General features: G+C 42.7%; 1 protein-coding gene across 5 annotated transcripts in view; it reads left to right on the top strand.

Moving 5' to 3' along the window:
* SEC16B (SEC16 homolog B, endoplasmic reticulum export factor) overlaps nucleotides 1-21,113 on the top strand; it is a 65,485-nt gene that overhangs the window by 20,769 nt on the left and 23,603 nt on the right. For 4 of the 5 annotated variants that reach the window (XM_027565419.1, XM_027565421.1, XM_027565418.1 and 1 more), the window contains exons 2-12: nucleotides 495-844; nucleotides 2,315-2,427; nucleotides 3,660-3,780; nucleotides 4,528-4,636; nucleotides 6,070-6,214; nucleotides 9,358-9,509; nucleotides 9,906-9,967; nucleotides 11,941-12,076; nucleotides 12,890-13,120; nucleotides 18,456-18,553; nucleotides 20,909-20,990. In XM_027565419.1, coding sequence (XP_027421220.1) covers nucleotides 549-844; nucleotides 2,315-2,427; nucleotides 3,660-3,780; nucleotides 4,528-4,636; nucleotides 6,070-6,214; nucleotides 9,358-9,509; nucleotides 9,906-9,967; nucleotides 11,941-12,076; nucleotides 12,890-13,120; nucleotides 18,456-18,553; nucleotides 20,909-20,990 — 1,545 coding nt within the window. In that variant the 5' untranslated portion in view covers nucleotides 495-548. Of the gene's footprint in view, nucleotides 1-494; nucleotides 845-2,314; nucleotides 2,428-3,652; nucleotides 3,781-4,527; nucleotides 4,637-6,069; nucleotides 6,215-9,357; nucleotides 9,510-9,905; nucleotides 9,968-11,940; nucleotides 12,077-12,889; nucleotides 13,121-18,455; nucleotides 18,554-20,908; nucleotides 20,991-21,113 lie in introns of those variants that run through there. The other variant, XM_027565422.1, reaches the window with a different exon arrangement.

The following is a 21,113-nucleotide window of genomic DNA, read 5'->3' as shown; positions in this document are numbered from 1 at the left end:
CCGTGTCTCTTTTGTTTCCAGCACTGGCAGGCAGATTCTTATCCACTTTACCACCAGGGAAGCTCAGAGTTAGGATCTGAACTGGGTCTAGCTCTGTCTAAAGCCCACTTTATTTCTATGACAGCACAGGGCCTCCTGAATGACTGTTTGTTGGTGAAATAGGTGAGCACACATGTCTTTAATTGGAATACTTTGATTGTGTTTTGGAACTTCATATATTGTTCTTTCTCCCAGGCCTCCCACATCTATTGTTGCTCCAAATATACTTTAAAATTTTTGTAACAACCTCAATATAATTGTCTAGCCTGTTATTTATTTCAAGTATCTGCTTGCGATTTTTTCAGATGTCTCTGTCTCAGCGCCTGTGTGGTTTGTTTTAGATAGAAGATTTTTGAGGACCATGGTGCTTCTTTCACAAAACCTAATTAAGCATCATGCTTGGATATAGGCCTAAAATGATCATTTGTTTTCTTTTTGTTTTGTCTGACGGGAAGATGAAATAACTACACAGCCGACTCAAAACATTAGAGAATTTCAGAAGATCTAGGATGGAACCTTGGATTCCCCAGTGGCTGCCTCAGCCATCGGGGAGGCCCCCAGCACCATCAAAGGATCCAGACCGAGGGCTTTGGAAAGATAGATACTATCAGCCTATTCCCCACTCTTGGCACAATGGAGAGAGGGTCCATCAAAGGCAAGATGTGGGCAGGAGCCCCCAGCCACAGCAGGACCCCAGGGAAGACCTCCAGGAGCCTCACTATGCAGCCAGATCTGGGGAATGGCGTCCACCTGTGTCCGGGGTTGACTATTACGAAGGCGGTTATCCCAGTCAATTGTATTCAAGGTATGAGTTTAGAGCTTGGACTTGATCCAGCTCTCCCAAATGCTTGTGAACAGATCGTTCTTTTCCGTCTTCCTTTTCCTTTTATTTCTCTTCTTCCTTTTCCTCCTCCTCCTACATTGACTTAGCTAAACCCCTTCCTTTCCCAGGCTAGATTGTGGTGACTGAAAATATAGTTTATTTCCCTTTGTTAGTCCCTAGGGGTGCTTCTTAAGAAGCCATCACAACACAATTGGGTGTTGGGGGCAGAGGAGAGAGTAGAAAGAATGGTGAAATTCAAGACGGCAGATGAGACCCTCTTACTCTGGCATCACAAAAGGCAGGATTTGTAGACTATGGAAAAGCTTTTCCTATGGATGTCTATAAAAAGCTCCTTATCCTCTTTGATGACTCTAACCCAGGGTTAGCACCGAACCCACCAGCAACATAAGAGTCCTAGTACCTAGAACAGTACCTACAGTGTGATGCCTACACAGAAAATATATACATTGAGTGAATGATTGGGAACTTCAAAAAATCAGAGAGCAGATAGAAGCTTGGAGTCTCCAAGTTCAGAATGAAAAGGTCTCTGTGAGGTAATTCTGGGAGAATCTGGAGTTTCTACTTTTGGCCTTCATGTTTTATGCAATGTTGCAAGCCATCTATTTTTCACTTTAGCTTTTTCAGGTGGGATGATATTTTCCTGCTTCTAGGTTTAAGGTTGAAATTATGACAGTTATTGTAAAGAATTCTGTCCCTATGAAATAGTAAAGAATTATTGATTGATAAAAATAGTGTTGAATTCTTGAAGGAAGGTCTGTTAAGGGTAGAGGCAATAACAGCAAGCAGATTTAAGATGGTCCAGTTTGACTTTTCCATCTCATTTCCATCTACAATATGCATGGGAATTCCAGTGGTATATTGGGTACTTTACACAGTTATCTTGGGAAGGGGGTTCCTAAGGTGATATCAGGGCAGGGTTTTCTTAGATAATATTTCATGTTGTTGGATGTGTGTATTTGAGGAGTAAGAGGGATCATGAGGAAGGAGAAGAGACACTCAGCTGTGGTTTTACTGTAAAAATTGCAGCCTTGTTCTGACACAATGATTCTATTCCTGCTCCGATTCTAGATTTTCGGTTGTAGGATGAACCATAGCTTTAGAGCAGATTCTAGACGGGTATCTCAGTTTTGTCCTCTGGAGTTGTTTTGTCTGTCAAGTCCTTCATTGTTTTTCTTTTTTTAAAAAATCGTTTATTTATTTGGCTGTGCCGGGTCTTAGTTGTGGCACTTAGGATATTTGGTCTTCGTTGCGGTGTGTGGAATCTCTAGTTGGAGCATGTGCGATCTAGGTCACTGACCCGGATCAAACCCAGGTTCCCCGCATTAGGATCGTGAAGTCTTAGCACCAGACCACCAGGAACGTTGCTCTCCATTGGTTTTTTCTTTTGCTATGCTTATCCTTGAATGAGTGGCCTTTTTTGTGATTCTTTAGGTGGAGCATTGAGGATCTCTATCAGAGCTATTACTCTCCAGCCCTAAGGGAAGAATATGCTTATGGAAGTTATTACTACCATGGACACCCACAGCAGCTTCAGGAAGAAAGAGGTATGGAATAATCTCCAAGAAGCCTTTGGGATGGTACCACTGGTCTGACAGGGCAGAGGCCAAAAGGGCCATGCTCAGAGCCTCATCCTAGGCCTCCACCCCCACCTGCTTCTTTCTTGGTCAGATGCTGCTGCTGCTGCTGCTAAGTAGCTTCAGTTGTGTCCGACTCTGTGTGACCCCATAGACAGCAGCCCACCAGACTCGCCCGTCCCTGGGATTCTCCAGGCAAGAACACTGGAGTGGGTTGCCATTTCCTTCTCCACTTGATCAGATGAGGCCACAGCAAACACACTGCTGCTAGACGTCTTGAGAAGAGATAGAAAAGAGTCATTTCTCTTTGTACATGTAGGTGTAGTTGATGGTACTGAAACTATTTTTATGTTATTAGTGTTATGGATAGTTTGTACTTCATCCATTTTTTTTCTACTCCTCATTATAACCAAGATTATAGTCTCTCCCTGATCAAGTAACAGTGAAGTCAGTTCTTAACAGTGGAGTCATCAAGTGCGTGGCTGGGCTGTAATGAGCCTGACCATCACAGAGTGGCAGATTTGCACAAAAAGGAATTTATACCCTATACCAACAGTAAGGATTTAGGTATGTGTTAATGGCAGCTTCTGACCTACTAGTAAAGAGAAAAATCTGTTTCAGTGCTGAAAACACACACACACACACACACACACACGATCCCCACTGTTGTACTATCCTATACAGTCATGCTGATTGGTTCAGAGAAGACTGAGATTCATCTTACAGACTTGTTGGCTTTCACTTACCAACTTTATTCAATTTGACAAATACAGTCAGCCCTCCAAATTTGCCGGTCTGCCTCCAACTGATCATTGAAAATATTTGAAAAAAAGAAAATTCCAAAACTTAAAACTTGAATTTGTTGCTTGTTGGCAACTATTTACACAGCACCTATGTTGTATTTACAACTATTTGCATAGCATTTACATGGTATTATTAGTTTTAGAAGTCATCTAGAGATGATTTGAAGTTTATGGAGGATGTGCATACATTCTATGCAAATATTATACCATTTTATTAATATATAAAAGACTTTAACATTCTCAGGTCCTGAAACCAATCCCCTAAAGCATACAGAAGGATGACTGTATGTCTTTATACCTGCCATGCTCCAGTAACCTAGCTTCACAACTTGCTAGAATCTCCGAACTTTTAGGAATAGGAAGTGACCTGTCTTCGTTTTGTTTTCTCTGAGGGTGCAGTGCCAAGGCAAGGGAGTCCTTATATCTGGCAGGAAGATCATCGAGATCAAAAGTACCTCAATGATCATCAACATGAAAACCAGAATAGTCCATTTGGAACAAATAGGGAGACCCAGTTCCAGTAAGTATGCAAGGAGAGGCTGGTTCTACAGACTACGTTTGGCAAACTTGATGTCATCTGGTACTGGTCCCTCATCTTTAGAAGCCCGTCTGCTTTTGTTCTGGCCACAAGGCTGGAGCTCAGGCTGGCCTGAGCCAGCTGTTCACATAGACCCTTGAAGGAGGGGTTCTTTATTCTGAGTGGCAGTTTCCCAAACCTGCCTAAGTCCCCAAACCTGTGAGGTTACTTGAGGTCCATCTTGAAGGAGGGCATTAATTCTGTGTTGGCCTTGGAACAGATGTGGCCTTGCATAAGTTCTTACAATTGCATCCTGCCTGGGGATGGGGTACTTCTCCTCTGCCCAGTCCTGTGCCCTAAGAACGGTCTCTCCCCTGGGATGAGAAGAGCAAGGAAGAGCATTTTGTACATGTACCTGTCTGGTACCCTTAGGCCTTTCCCCTGCCAGAAACTCACCAATCCGCCTGCTCTGATTTAAGTCATTCTGGGATGTCAGGCCACAGAGATCCAGCCTTCTCTGCAGAGTTTGGGGGCCACTTCTAGTAACTGTGCTATGAACCCCGGACGTTCCTGTTTTTCTGGTTTAATAGACTGTGGCAGCACAAGAGAGGACCAGGCTTTTCCCTGTGGCACATGGGCCAACCCGACACCTGCCCACACTTTGCGGCAGAGCAGCCTCCGGTACAGAGCAGCTCAGCCTGCTGGCCTGCCCTGGATCCCCTCTCACATGCTCCTGTCATCTTGCTGCAGATCTAAGAGTCGGAATCCTTATAAAGACAGTCCTGCTTCTAACTCTGGACAGGAGAGGCCCGAGGACCTGTTCATGGAGAGTCCGCTAACTGGGGCACAGAAAAACAAGGTAACCTGAAGTGACACAGGGCGGGTGGCCTGTGACAGTGCATCACAGCTGACATCATCAGCAGTGGCAGGGCAGGGCCCTGGGGACGGGGGTCCCTAGTGCCAGCAGTCTAAGGGGTACCATTCCTCCCCTCTTGGCATAGCCTCCATGCCCATGTCCTCCTTTCCCTGATTCCTGTTTCAGTCTTCTGGGTCTGGGGCCCTTATTGAGCCCTTTTGCATTTTTTTTTTGCCAAGTTAGCTGTCAGGAAATATCACCCAAGTCACTCCAAGGTGGGAAAGAAAAGAAGTGTTACCGGTACCCTGGTGGACTAGCAATTTGGTTTACTCAGGAAGTGGGAAGTTGCTAGCATCTTTTAATTTGGGTATGAAAAGCAGAATTTTAAACTTTTCTTGACTCTTCCATTTCTCTCTTCTGAAATCTTACTGGGTGTACCAGTTGGGCTATGAAATGGAGCTCTTGAATATTTTAAACTTTCAATTTTGGAATAACTTTAGATGTATGGAAAAGTTACAAGAGACAAGGTCTTAATTTTTGACAGTCTTGTATTAATCTTCTATCCCTGATTAGGTTTGTATGATTTGGGGGAACAGTTTCTTCTGTACACCTAATACTTAACAGGGCCGGGCACCTATTAGGACTAACAGTAACAACAACGCAATAACAGCAGTCATATATGAGTATAGTACTTTACAGTGTGGACAAAGAGCTTTTGTATCCGTTGTTTGTATCTGTTTTACAATCCTCCCAGAATATAAATTCTGTGAATTTCTTAAAAAAAAAATTTATTTATTTGGCTGTACTGGGTCTTGGTTGCGCATGCATCTTCACTGCAACACGCAGGATTTTTTTTTAGTTGGAGCATGTGGAATCTTTTAGTTGTGGTGTGCAAAATTTCAGCTGCATCATGTGGGATCTAGTTCCCTGACCAGGGATTGAACCTGGGCCCCCTGTATTGGGAGCACAGAGTCTTAGCCCCTGAACCACCAGGGAAGTCCTTTTGTACCTGTATCCTTAGGGAAAGCATTGCACCTGGAGCATAGTAAGTGCTCATTAAACAGTTGGCGAGTGAATGCAAGAGGTAAGTACTTGAACTATATAGGATAGGTATGATTATCTACATTATAAATGAAGGTACTGAGCTTAGAGAGTCTACGTCACTTGTTCAAGGTCACAGAGCCTGGTATTAACAAAGCTGGAATTTGAATTAAAGTCCCCTGACTCCAGGACCTGCACTCTACCCACAGCCAAAATGAATCCTTTAGCGAGAATTGTCAGTTGAATGATCCCTTCTTTTCCTTTCAATATGTCCACATTCATTAGATTTATTTGAAAGTTTGAATTTTGTTGCTTTAAAGAAACACTTCGGAGGACTGTGTCTCTGAAAGTGCCTCTGATTCTTCCCATGTGTTCTTGTTGTTTTTAACTTCCAGCTATCACTGATGGAGGAGTCCAACCTTCTCTGGCAGCATGAGTCTGGTCTCACCTCCAGCAGCTACGAGCTCAGTCAGTACATGGCAGATGCTTCCGAGCTCTGTGACCCCATGACTTCAGCCGTTTGGAGCCCAGTTCAGGCTGGTGGGTACTGACGTGATTAAAGGAGTTGGCTGAGTCTGATGAGAAGAGGGCTGGGTGGCACATTTCTTGGAAGGTCAACTTTACCTGGTATTTCCAAGAGTAGATCCCTTGTCTGCCTCATTTGCATATGTAGGTCCCCTGGGCAGAGTGGCCAGCTTTGGCTCCATTCCCCATCTTTTCTTTGGTACTGAAGAATGCATCATAGCTGATTTTTGGGAAGGAACGCGGCCCATGGTCATCATCAGGTTGGGAGAGGAGGCCCTCGGAGGTACTGTAGGTAACAAGGGAAGAAAGTAAAGACCAGAGTCAGTTTGGGAAAGTCAAGGCAGGCCACGAAGGTCTGGATGTAGGAGATTTGCCCTGAGTACTGGGGCTATGAGAGCCAGTCCCCAACCTGTCACCCTTATGAGAGTCTAGCCCTGGTACATTATCATTTGGACTAAACCATCAATTACTTGCATTATATTATTCTTTTTTCTTTTTAAAATTAATTTTTTATTGGAGTATAGTTGATTTACAATGTTGTTATTTTCCGCTGTACAGCAAAGTGAACCAGTCATATGTATACATATATCCCCTCTTTTTTGGATTTCTTTCCCATTTAGGTCACCGTAGAGCACTGAGTTGAGTTTCCTGTGCTATACAGTTGTTTCTCTTAGTTTTCTATTTTATACCTGATAGTGTATAGATGTAAATCCCAATCTATCGATTTATCCCATGCTCCTTTCCCCTCTTGGTGTCCATACTATGTGTCTCTCTTTCTGCTTTGCAAATAGGTTCATCTGTACCATTTTTCTAGATTCTACATACATGCCTTCATATATGATGTTTCTTTTTCTCTTTCTGACTTGTTTCACTCTGCAAGAAAGTCTCTAGGTCCATCTACATCTCTGCAAATGGCACAATTTTGTTCCTTTTTATGGCTGAGTAATATTCCATTGTGTATATGTGCCATATCTTCTTTATCCATTCCTCTGTCAATGAACATTTAGGTTGCTTCCATGTCTGGGCTATTGTAAATAGTGCTGCAATAAATTTCAGGGTGCATGTATCTTTTGGAATTATGGTTTTCTCCAGGTATATGCCCATGAGTGGGACTGCTGGGTCATATGGTAGTTCTGTTTTTAGTTTTTTAAGGAACCTCTACACTGTTCTCCATAGTGACTGAACCAATCCACTTTCCTACAAACATTATAAGAGGGTTCCCATTTCTCCACACTCTCTCCAGCATTTTTTGTTTGTAGGTTTTTTGATGATGGCCATTCAGACCAGTGTGAGGTGATATCTCATTGAAGTTTTGATTTGCATTTTTCTAGTAACTAGTGATGTTGAGCATTTTTCATGTGCCTCTTGGCCACCTGTATGTTTTCTTTGGAGAAATGTCTATTTAGGTCTTTTGTTCATTTTTTTGATTGGATTGTTTGTTATGTTGATATTGAGCTACATGAGCTGTTTATATATTTTGGAGATTAGTCCCTTGTGTGTTGCTTCATTTGCAAATATTTTCTCCCATTCTGTTATTTATTTTTTTTTTTGGTCTTGTTTATGGTTTCCTTTGCTGTGCAAAAACTTTTAAGTTTAATTAGGTCCCACTTGTTTACTTTTGTTTTTATTTTCATTATTCTAGGAGATGGGTCAAAAGATCTTGCTGTGATTTACATCAGAGTGTTCTGCCTGTTTTCATCTAAGAGTTTTATAGTGTCAGCCTTACATTTAGGTCTTTAACCCATTTTCTGTTTATTTTTGTGTATATAGTGTTAGGGAGTGTTCTAATTTCATTCTTTTACATGGGTTGTTCAGTTTTCCCAGCATCACTGTTGAAGATGTTATCTTTTTTCCATTATCAAATATTGGGTAACCGTAGGTGTGTGGGTTTATCGCTGGATTTTTTTATCCCATTCCATTGATCTATATTTCTGTGTTTGTGCCAGTACCATGCTGTCTTATTACTGTAGCTTTGTAGTATAGTCTAAAGTTAGGAAGCCTGGTTCTTCCAACTCTGCTTTTCTTTCTCAAGACTGTTTTGGCTATTCAGGGTCTTTTGTGCTTCCACACAAATTATAAAATCTTCTGTTCTAATTCTGTAAAAATTGGCATTGGTTATTTGATAGGGATTGCATTGAATCTGTAGATTGCTTTGGGTAGTACAGTCATTTTCACAGTATTGATTCTTCCAGCCCAAGAACATGGTATATCTGTCTATCTCTTTGTGTTGTCTTTGAAATCTTTCGTCAGTATCTTATAGTTTTCTGAGTACAAGTCTTTTGCCTCTTTAGGAAGGTTTATCCCTAGGTATTTATTCTTTTTGTTGCAATGGTAAATAGAATTGTTTCCTTAATTTCTCTTTCTGATCTTCCATTGTTATCATACAGGAATGCAAGAGATTTCTGTGCATTAATTTTGTATACTGCAACTTTAGCAAATTCATTGATTAGCACCAGTAGTTTTCTGGTGGCCTCTTTAGGATTGTCTATGTTTAGTATCATGTCATTTGCAAACAGGATATTTTTACTTCTTTTCCAATTTGGATTCCTTTTATTTCTTTTCCTTCTCTTTTTGCCATGGCTAGGATTTCTAAAACTACGTTGAATGATAGTGATGACTGCAGGCATCCTAGTCTTGTTCCTGATCTTAGAGGAAATGCTTTCAGTTTTTCATCATTGAGAATGATATTTGCTGTGGGTTTGTCAGGTATGGCCTTTATTATGTTGAAGTAGGTTCCCTCTATGCCCACTTTCTTGAGAATTTTTTTTTATCATAAATGGGTGTTGAATTTTTTCAAAAGTTTTTTCTGCATCTATTGAGATGGTTGTATGGTTTTTATTCTTTAATTTGTTAATATGGTACATCACATTGATTGATTTGCATATACTGAAGAATCCTTGCATCCCTGGGATAAATCCCACTTGATCATGGTATATAATCCTTGTAATATGTTGTTGGATTTGGCATTATAGTCTGACATATTCTTAAAGGCCTAAATCTGACTTGGAGCATGTATTTCTTCTAATTATGTAACCCACCCAGAACCTTATCTTGGTCCCAGTTGAAATTTGCGAAGAAATATGTCTGTGGAATATTTCTTACATAAAGCAAAGCAGTGGTTGTAATGCTAACAGTGTCCACCTGTATTGGTTGGTCAGAGGACATCTCAGCAGCTGGTCCCAAGGAACCCATGAAGTTCTATGTCCCTCACATGCCTGTGAGTTTTGGGCCAGGAGGTCAGCTGGTGTGTGTGAGTCCCAGCTCTCCCAGTGATGGACAGACAGCCCTTGTTGAACTGCACAGCATGGAGGTAAACAAGATTCTGTGTCCCCTGAATGTCAGCACATTACTCCCTGCTTCCCTTGCCTGAGCCCTGGCATCTCCAGGAATAGAGTGCTCTTGGAGGGGCCTGAGCCATGTACCCTGTGGATTGGGGTGTGTGTGTGTGTGTGTGTGTGTGTGTGTGTGTGTGAAGGAATGTGTGGGGCTCTTCTCTGAAAGAAGTAATGCTAGACTGATGTTTTACCTGTGATACTGTTGGCTCATATCCAGCAACTAGAGAGCTCATTTTTGTCTTTCTTCTTTCTCCATGAGGCATTGAGCCACACCCTAGGACCAGCTCTGGGTTCTGATACTGGACTCACCTGAGGAGTGGGGCACTGGGGGCACATAATCTTGAAGACCAAACTTGAGTTTTTTGTTCCAGGTTATTCTGAATGATTCTGAGGAACAAGAAGAGATGAGGACTTTCTCAGGACCACTGATCAGGTAAATCGCCATAAAAGTTGCCAAATAAGGGCTTTTGAAACCTATAAAATCTTCCTGCATTTTGGGGATTTGGGCTTGGCTTTCTTGAAAGAAAATATCTGTCCCCATTGGAATGGAATCTCTGTGCTACAAGTTGGAGCCAGATGTGGCTTGAGTCATTTTGACAAGCAATTTGAGTGTTGAAAGACAGAAAAAGGTTTAAAAATCTGAAATCAGTTCTATTTTACAAAGGCTATGTGGTAGGAGGTTTTAATGTTCTGGGTACTTAATAATACTTAAACTGGTAGAAAATTGGGGCACAGCCTCGGAAATCATAGGCAAGTTGCTCATATGGAAAACATTTTTCTGGAGAGATGTATAACTCAGTCAGCATGAGTTCCTAGACAGTGTGCAAGTCTGCCCTCTGCAGGATTGAGCTAGAACTGCTTTTACATTCCTAGTCATGTTTCTGATAAATACTGAGGATGTTCTTTGTTGTGGAGAGAAGAGTTCAGGCTGGTGTCAGAGGTGAGATAATGCATTCTGAAGCCCTTTAAATATCATCACAACTATACAGATGTGTCCTTATCCTGAAGCTTCCCCCTCTAAGAAAATCCCTGGGGTATTTTGACAGTTCCTTCAAGTAAAAATGAATTGTCTCCATTTTTACACACAGGTGTAGCAATGTGGCCTAGAGTACCGAGTTGGGTGTTTGGACACCTAGGGTACTGATCCCTATTTGACTGACTTCATTAAATAATCTCAAGCAAATAATAATTCCTGTTTATGGAGCACTTTATATATGCTACACAATTAGCTAATTCCTTTTTGTATAAGGTAGACTTTAAAACAGTGTTTTAATAGAAGTATAGTTGATTTACAATGCTGTGTTAGATTCATGGGTACAGCGAAGTGATTCAGTTATATATAAATCTGTTCCCTTTCACATTCTTCTCCATTATAGGTTATTATAAGACACTGAGTTAGAGGTAGACTTTTAAAGAAATTTTATTTTGTTTGTTTATTTTAGCTGCACTAGGTCTTCGTTGTTCCACACGGGCTTTCTCTAGCTGTGGCAAGCGGGGGCTACTCCTTGTTGCAGGGCACTGGCTTCTCACTGCGGTGGCTTCTCTTGTTGTGGGCACAGGCTCCAGGCACGCAGGCTTCAGTAGTTGTGGGCACAGGCTCTAGGCATGCAGGCTTCAGTAGTTGTGGGCACAGGCTCCAGGCATGCAGGCTTCAGTAGTTGTGGGCACAGGCTCAGTAGCTGCAGAGCCAAGGTTAGTTGCTCCACAGCATGTGGAATCTTACCAGACCAGGGACTGAACCTGTGTCTCTTGTATCCGCAGGTAGATTCTTATCCACTGTACCACCAGGGAAGCCCTGGAGGTAGACATTTTAATCACCCCTGTTTTATCAGAAAGAGCAGAGTCTCAGAGGAGATAAGCAACTTGTGTAGGCTGAGAAGTTTAGAAGGGAGCTTCCCTGGTGGCTCAGAGGTTAAAGCATCTGCCTGCAACGTGGGAGACCTAGGTTCAATCCCTGGGTCAGGAAGATCCCTTGGAGAAGGAAATGGCAACCCACTCCAGTATTCTTACCTGGAGAATCCCATGGATGGAGGAGCCTGGTAGGCTAAAGTCCACGGGGTCACAAAGAGTTGGACACGAAGGCTGGATTTAAATCCAGGGTTGTCTGATCTCAAAGTCTGTGCTCGAACCTGCCACCCAAATAGTCATTTCAGGTCTCTGGGCCTCAGTTTCTTCCTCTGCAAAATAGAGACCGTGGATGAGAGAATCTCTGAGGTCCCTTCCTGTTCTATATGGAAACAACTGCCCTGTAACTACAGACTCACTGTCCCCATCCTGGGTTGTCCTGTTTCTACTACCATCTCAGTCCCAGCCCAGGCACCGCCCTCACGCTGTAGGAGGGGCTTGTGGTCCTGCCTGGGGGAGGAATCTGTCCCTCACTCTTTGCTCCTTGAAATCTCTCCCTAGGGAAGATGTGCACAAGGTGGACATCATGACGTTTTGCCAGCAGAAAGCAGCACAGAGCCACAAATCTGAGACACCGGGGAGCAGAGACTCGGCTCTACTCTGGCAGCTGTTGGTTCTCCTTTGTCGGCAGAATGGGGTCAGTATCACCGCGGCCGGAGGATGGGCAGGTGCAGGCTGGACTGAAATTTAAATTTTCCTGGGAGAGAGAAGATTCGTCTTGGGGCATAATTATAAAAGGTAGCATTAAAGAAGCATGCCTCCGGCTCCGGCCCTATCAGCCTGAAGGCGCCCGATCTCGTCTGATCTCGGAAACAAATGGCCTCAAGAAAAGAAACTGCTGAGGTCAATGCCAGAGTGCAAATGCTATAACTTTTCCCTGCTCTTCTCCACTGCTGCTGCTGCTGCTGCTAAGTCGCTTCAGTCGTGTCCGACTATGTGCGACCCCATAGATGGCAGCCCACCAGGCTCCCCCTTCCCTGGGATTCTCCAGGCAAGAACACTGGAGTGGGTTGCCATTTCCTTCTCCAATGCATGAAAGTGAAAAGTGAAAGTGAAGTCGCTCAGTCGTGTCCGACTCTTAGCGACCCCATGGACTGCAGCCTACCAGGCTCCTCTGCCCATGGGATTTTCCAGGCAAGAGTACTGGAGTGGGGTGCCATTGCCTTCTCCACTAGCCTCTGGTTATTGCTCAGTTCTTGGGTTACCGCACCAAGCAGATAATACACCTATGAGAGTGTGCATATTTCTGGTCACCTTTGTGGCTCCTGAAAGGCAGAAAATAGCCATGAGAATGAAGGTGGAGTTTCAACTACCACAATGCAAAAGGGACTGTCTTGTGTTTACATGTGGGTCTCCTCCTGAAGTGGACGGGCGCTCTGGTGCCCCGCCTTCTGCAGTCTGGGGTACCAGCATGGCGACGAATGGGAATGGGATTCTCTTTGCTTTGCAGTCCATGGTGGGGTCTGACATCGCCGAGCTGCTGATGCAGGACTGCAAGAAGCTGGAGAAGTACAAGCGGCAGCCGCCTGTCGCCAATCTCATCAACCTGACGGATGAGGACTGGCCAGTGCTGAGCTCTGGGACCCGGGACCTGCTCACCGGGGAGATTCCTCCCAGCGTGGAGACGCCTGCGCAGATCGTGGAGAAATTCACTAAGCTGCTCTACTATGGAAGGAAGAAGGCAAGTACCGCGCCCACTCCTGCTTAAAATAGTCCGGGCAGCCCTATTAGCTCACCCCTCCCCAATGATATGAGTGACATATACTTATTTTATAACAGTAAGTTCAGAAAGGTACAAAGGAAAAAAAAAACATCCAAAGTCCTACCATTAAAAGATAATACCTGTTAAAATTTTGGTATATGTACTTCTAGTATTTTCTATGCATATGTATCAATATTAAAAGTTAAATTAAATTACATATACAAGTTTTTTTCTTTTTTTCCCTTAAGATTATATGGTGAAACCCTCTCATGGCATTAAACTGTGCCACTAAAAACTAGATTATATTCCATTATATGAATGTATCATGTTTTATGCACAATTCACTGCTGTTGACTGTATAGGCCATGTACACTTTTGCCATTCTCTGGTAACTCAGTGGGTAAAGAATCCACCTGCAATGCAGGAGACCAGGGTTACACCCCTGGGTGGGGAAGATCCTCCGAAGAAGGAAATGGCAACCCACTCTAGTATTCTTGCCTGGAAAATCCCATGGACAGAGGAGCCTGGTGGGCTACAGTCCATGGGGCTGCAAGAGCCAGATGTGACTTATCCACTGAACCACCACCACCATAATTATGCAATTCAAAAATCTTGTTATATAAATCTTTGGATGACCTTTTTATTATTTTTTAAGATAGATTCCTAGAAGTGGAACTACTAGGTTAAAGAGTATGTACTTTTAAAAGGCTCTTCACACATACACTAAATTAGTTTCCAGGAAGTTTGTTTACAAATGATACCTCCATCAACTATATCTAAAATATGCATTTCAATACTGAATACTTTAATTCCACTGATGAAGTGATGTCTTCCGTATTTTTTGATATGTAAGTTAGACTTTGACATTTTTATGTTATTTATTAAATTTTAAATAGAAGTATATTTGACAAATGAAATGGCAAGATAAAGTGTACAATGTGACTTGATACATGGTGTGAAAGGATTCCCCTCACTGAGTTATTAACATATACATCACCTCACACATGTCCCTATTATTTTATACCCTAATTTTGAAGTTGAGCTCACATTTTACAAAAGTCTGAAGTGAAGTGAAGTGAAAGTCACTCAGTTGTGTCCGACTCTTTGCTCCCCTCCATGGACTGTAGCCCACCAGGCTCCTCTGTCCATGGGATTTCCCAGGCAAGAATACTGGATTGAGTTGCATTTCAGTAAACTTAAATATTTGCATAAATGGTTGAAATCAATTCGAATCAATTAAAAATCAAAAGATAAAAGGAATATAACAGGAGAAATGATGCTGTTCCTTGCTCCCTCCCAACCACAAGATTTTTCCTCTCTGAAATATATGGAGGTATTTCCTCCAAATATAATTATTTCCTCCCTCTTTGCCCTCATAGCATATTACATATCATGTCTTCACCTTCCTTTTGTCATTTAACAAAATCTTATAGGAAACACTCAATATTGGCATTGGTAAATTTTTTTTCCGTAAAGGAACAGACAGTAAATATTTTAGGCTTTGCTCAGGGACAGAGGAGCCTAGTGGGCTGCCGTCTATGGGGTCGAACAGAGTCGGACACGACTGAAGCGACTTAGCAGCAGCAGCAGCAGCAGCAGCTACTTAGTTCTGCTGTTATTGTGTGAAAACAGCCATGGATAATCTGAAAATAAATGGGTGTGGCTGTGTTTCAATAAAATTTTATTTATGGACATAGAAATTTGAATATATCACTTTCATGTGTAATGAAGCATTATTCTTTTTTTTGATCTTTTTTCAATCATTTAAAAGTGTAAAAACTTTTCGTAGCTTGTAGGCTGTACCAAAACAGCAGTGGGCTGAATTGGGTCTTCGGGCCACATTTTGGTGACTCTTGTTTCTTTTTATATACAAATACCTTCCTCATTATTACTTAGAGCTACATGGGTTTATATAGGTGAATTATAATCAATTCAATTGAACTTCTGTAGATTGACACTTAGATCATTTCTAGTCTTTTGCAATTACAAATAATGCTGCAATGAATAACATTGTCATTTTGCCCTGGGGAGAGAATATATGTAAGGAAAGTTTGTAGAAGTGGAAGCTTTGGATCAAAGGGTATGTGGTTTGTAATTTTGATAGATACTTACAAACTGACTTTTTAGAGGTTGTACTGATTACTCTACCAATATAGAGAGTGCCTGCTTCCCCCCACTCTCACCAACCCAGTGTGTTTCTTTTTGATATGTGCCAGTGTGAGAGGTGAAAAAAATATATAGTAGTTATTTGCATTTTTCTTATTATAAATGAAGCTGAATATCCTTTAATCTGTGGATATTTTTGTCACAGATTTTCCACATTTTTCTGTGGAGCTTTGATACCCATATATTGATTTGTAGGAGCTCTTTACTTTTTTAGGATTTTCTGTCTGAAATAACTTTTTTGGAGTGATATATAGAAAGGCTTTTCCTGCTTCAAAATTAATTTATGAAAATGAAGTTGAAATACTTTTGTGACTTCACCTTTACCTTTAAATCTTTAATTGTGTGTGTCTTTGTATGTGATGTTATCTTTTAAATGAGAGATGGACATGATACTCAGTGAAAATGGGATCAACTTGTAGCATATATGTGTGTGTGTATAGTCATTATATATTTAATATATATATTCACTAAATAGTAGGCACTGCTATTTCTTGCCTGGAGAACCCCAGGGATTGGGGAGCCTGGTGGGCTGCCATCTACGGGGTCGCATAGAGTCGGACACGACTGAAGCAACATAGCAGCAGCAGCAGCAGCTATTTCACCAGTGATTCACTTACTCAATAAACATTTATGTAGCAGCCACTTCTAAGGCATCAAACCCAGTAGGGGATACAGAGATAAATCAGTGATGATCTCTTTCTTAAGAATAAGTAATGACCATAACAACAACAATAATAAAAGAAAATATTTGAAAAATACTTTCTATGTGCCAGATACTCACCCATCAGCTTATATGCATTATCTCATTTATCTTCATAGAAACCCTCTAGTTTAGGTTCTATTCTTATTCTACGTATTTATAAATGAGGAAAGTTAGTAATAAAGCAAGGTTTAGATTTAGGAAGCCTGGTACCTGAGCTTGGGCTTGTAACCACCCACCACATCATCTGTCATACTATGACCCAAAGGTCGCAAGGGTAGATAGAGCCCTGTGGGAGTTCAGAGAGATCTGTGAGGAGCTGGACTCCACAATATTTTTAAAATCTTATATTAACATTTGACTAGGGTCTTAATTCTGGCATTGTGCAAGATTGATAGCCTCCATATAAGTTTCCAATTCATCACTTATTCTTAAATTATATTTTGGGGGATGCAGATTTTTGACTAAAGTAGTATTCCCCAACAATCAAAATGGTTGTCTGAGGAGGCCTTACAAAGAGCTTAGAAAAGAAGAGAAGCAAAAGGCAAAGGAGAAAGGGAAAGATACACCCAACTGAATACAGACTTCCAAAGAATAGCAAGGAGAGATAAGAAAGCTTACCAGTCTTTAGTAAATCCTCCTAAAAAATACTACTATGAAATAGTTTAATGTACAAAAATATCTATCTTCTTTTCCCCAAAAAGAACTTCTTTTTTTAAGATTTCATCTGGGTTTCTTTTTTTTCAAATTGAAGTATAGTTGATATATAATGTTGTGTTAATTTTTGTTGTACAGCAGAGTGATGCAGTTATACATATAGATACACTTTTTAAATTTTATTTGGCAAAACTAATACAATATTGTAAAGTTTAAAAATAAAATAAAAATTAAAAATTTAAATATTTTAATTAAATTTTTAATATTTTAATTTAAATATTTTTAAATATTAAAACAATATTTTTTAAATATTGTTTTCTATTATGTTTTATTACAAGATTTTGAATATAGTTCCTGGTGCTATACAGTAGGAACTTGTTTCAAAAAGAGCAATCTTAATGTCATTTTTACTTCTACTGAGGCTGAATTTCCTAACTGTGATTGTTTAAATTTATTCTCTCTTCAAATATGATAATGTGGGAGATGTTGGGATAATCAAATACATTTTCATTTGGAGGTGGAAATACCTCATTAGTAATCTCCTGTCCAAAAATCAAATTATTTTGGGGACAGTAAGGAAATTGCGTGGTCAGTTACAAGGTTGTATCTGACTCTTTTGTGACTCCATGGACTATAGTAGTCCACCAGGCTCCCCTGTCCATGGGATTTTTCCAGGCAAGAATACTAGAGTGGGTTGCCATTTCATCCTCCAGGGGATCTTCCTGACTCAGGGATCAAACTGGCGTCTCCTGTGTCTCCTGCATTGGCAGGTGGCTTCTTTACTATTCAACCTCACATATAAATTAAACTCTTACTAAATAGTTTTGAAAATTAAATGAAGAGATAAATATATGTATGTGTATGTTTTTAAATTTGCAGCTTTTGACCCATGTCACCAAATTAATGGCATGATTACTTTGACATATGAAGTTGACTAGTTAACTAATAAGCACTTGATATTTAGTAAGTAGTTAGTTATGGTGTTAGGAGGGGTAGAATAATGGCTATGTATACTGGCTTAAACATAATAGCAGCCTTTTTCTCTTCATGTGATAGTACTGGGCAGGTGAACAGAAGATGGGGCAGCCCTCCTCCATAAGTAACCCAAGGGCTCAGCTGTATGAGGCTCTACCATCTTCAACATAGAGTTTCTAAGGCTCCTGGGTATCATCTGCATTCCAGCCAGATGGGGAAAAGGCCACGGAGGACCGAGCATGGGGAGTTCTATGGGCCAGACCCAGAGGCTGCATGCATTGCTTCCATTCCCATCTGATAACCTAGAACTCAGCCACACCTCAGTGCCAGGGAGGTGGGAAATACAGTCCAGTTCTTGGCCCAGGAAGGAGAGCATGGATTTGGGTGAGGAACTAGGTGTCTCTGCCACAGTTGTTAATAAACAGTTCCTCTACTATGCCCTGTGAACACCATCTTACAACTCATCTTTAGAGATGCAGTCCTTGGTGTGAAATGCCTCTCATTCTTGGTGCTTAGGCTCATGAAAGTATCATGTGACATTTTCTCAAGAGATAAAGGTAACCATGTTTGTGGGGAGCTAATGAAATCATGTAATAGGTTCTGATAACATGAAGGTTGGAGAAAGGGACAATGGAGAGAGCTGCCAGCTGAAGCTGGTTCCCTACTCCTTCTTTCTCAGATTCACATGGGAGGCCCTGCAAGTCTTCCTGGAAGCCTAGCCTCCACCTGCTCAGGGGGCAGCGGCGCCCAAGCACAGTTGCTGGTTGTGTTAGAGGAAGGTGAGCAGGGTACTGACGGTGGTGTCTGTGTTCTCAGGAAGCCTTGGAGTGGGCCATGAAGAACCATTTGTGGGGCCATGCTTTGTTCCTCTCCAGCAAGATGGACCCAAGGACCCACAGCTGGGTCATGAGCGGGTGAGTCGGGGACTTGCACAGGGAGAGCCCAATGGAGCGGAGAGACCTCCCCTCCAAATGTGGGGATGAGGGTAGGGAGAAATACAAGACGCACTGAAGAGCCCCACCCTCCAAGCGTCTTTCCAATTCTAAGTCGGGTGTAGTATTTCTCTTCTCCAGATCCTGAAAACCTAGGCGCGGATACATTCTTTTTAGCTGCTGAGTTGAACAAAACATTTTACTGACATTTTCTCAGGGTCAGAGCTTTCAAAGATTAAACAGGATTCTGCATTGCAGTAGCCTTCTCTCATTGGAAGAGAGAAGTTCCTAGAACTCTAGAGAGTTCCATCAGTGAGGGGGTGGATCACTTAAGGGTGACTGACAGAGCCTTAGGACTGAGAGGTAGTAACTCACTGCTTAGTCCTGCAGTGGGGTGTGGGTGCTGGGAAGTAGGGAGGGATACAGAGTAGCAGGACTGTGAGCTGTGGTAGAAAGGGGTTTATCCGGCTGGAGATTAGATACGGAAGACTTCATCAAATGGGAGATGTCAAGACTGAAGAGATGCCCTCGGTCATAGTTTGCACTGGCATACCAGGACCTGGGTGCCAGGAGGCACTGGGAAGAGGGCTCAAACCAGAATGGGATGGGAATGGAGGTGTGAGTACCTAGCCAGGAGTTTAGAACAGGGGCGATGAAACAGTTAAGGAGACCCAGGATCAAATGGAGGTGGTGGGTGTAGCGGGTGCTGGGGTCAGCCCTTCAGGCTGCAGTTAGCATCTGCGGGTGGTTGGGGACAGATGTGTGGCAGGATTGGGGTGGGTGGGGGCCTCCCATAAGGAGCAGGCTGGGGTCAGACAGTGAGAAGGATGTTAACTCAAAATTTATCTTCCCGTGTTGGTTAAAGCCTTGAAGCTACCTTCTCAGCTCGTTTAGTTGCTTAGTCATGTCTGACTCTTTGCAACCCTGTGGACTGTAGCCCGCCAGACTCCTCTGTCCATGGTCTTTCTCAGGCAAGAATACTGGAGTGGGTTGCCATTTCCTTCTTCAGGGGGTCTTCCGACGCAGGGATTGAACCTGAGTCTCTTGCATTTGGCAGGCAGATTCTTTACTGCTGAGCCACCAGGGAAGCTTTATCTTATATTTAAGTGAAGTGAAGTTGCTCAGTCGTGTCTGACTCTTTGTGACCCCATGGACCGTAACCTACCAGGCTCCTCCGTCCATGGGATTTTTCAGGCAAGAGTACTGGAGTGGGTTGCCATTTCCTTCTCCAGGGGACCTTCCCAACCCAAGGACTGAACCTGGGTCTCCTGCACTGCAGGTAGGCTCTTTACCATCTGAGCCACCAGGGAAGCCATCTTATATTTAAGTTTGCCATAAATCCTGCTGGGCAGAGTTGGATAAGAAGATGGACACCCCCACTTTAAGTTGGGTCTGTGGGGCTCACATCTATCCCACTGCCTGGGAGTCTATTCTTCACCATGGTCCCTGCTGAGTCTCTTTATTACTCCGACCCTCAGTCTTCCCAGTAAATGGTGACCACCGTGTTCTTCATTATGTTCACTATGGGTCAGAATAGTAAGGAGCACTGAACTTCTATGAGGAGAAGCACTCCCAGCTCTGGAGGAAGGATGCTTTTAAAGACAGCATTCTGAGGGATAAATCTCCTTTAGGTTTTGGAAGTGAGCATCCCACAACCCTGAGCTGTAGTGTACATCTCTGCTACGGATTTCCACCTTGGGCCATTGATGTTTGATGGGGCCCAGTGAATCGTGAAATCTCTCTCTCACTGAGTATGCTTAAATCTCAAATCAGCCATAGAGCTTATTATATCCTTGTTAAGCAGATCCCACGGTTTGTCATCAGCAGGATCATTTCTGGGCCCTGCTCTACGCCTCTTCAGTTACTGAAAATGACTATTTAGTACTTGTGAGCAAAGGCACAAGAGACCCGGGTTAGCAAGAAGCCCCCCAAAACCAGCACTGAGAACTGTAGGCCAGGCCTGGAGGAGGACTGCCTCGGGGCAGTGGGTCTCGAGGGTGGCTGGGGAGGAGGGGTCTGAAAAGAAGAGGTTCAGGTTTACCGTTGGGCTCTCAGGGTTCATTGACTTATGCGTGGCTCATCTCCGTGATGGATGAAGGTCTATAAAAATGGTTTGCTCAAGAGTTAGGGTGTCAGTGCTGAAGTGCAGAAGGTCTCCCCGGGTGGTAAGGTCTGTTTGGGGTGTGTGGTGGGATGGGTGTCCTAAAGTGGGATGGAGCTGAGCCATAACCAAAAAGCAGAGAGAAACTCAAGTTTCAGCAGAAGCCACTGCAAGGCAACGGGTTAAAGGAGCTCTTGATTGGGTCCCCACTGATGGTCGGTCCCCTCTCTCTGCAGCTTCACCAGCACACTGGCGCTCAACGATCCACTGCAGACTCTCTTCCAGCTCATGTCGGGAAGGATCCCACAGGCAGCCACGGTACCCTTCATAACAGGAGCCCAGCATCCAAAGGGTTTAGTGTGTGGGGACTGCTCAGCGACGAAGTGATGGCTTTAGAGATGACAAATAAAATAACTGTCCCTTAATCCCCTCCCATGTGCC

This window comes from Bos indicus x Bos taurus, chromosome 16 (genome assembly GCF_003369695.1).
Source record: "Bos indicus x Bos taurus breed Angus x Brahman F1 hybrid chromosome 16, Bos_hybrid_MaternalHap_v2.0, whole genome shotgun sequence".
NCBI classification, from domain to species: Eukaryota; Metazoa; Chordata; class Mammalia; order Artiodactyla; family Bovidae; genus Bos; species Bos indicus x Bos taurus.
This window is presented reverse-complemented; position numbering and strand designations above follow the sequence as displayed.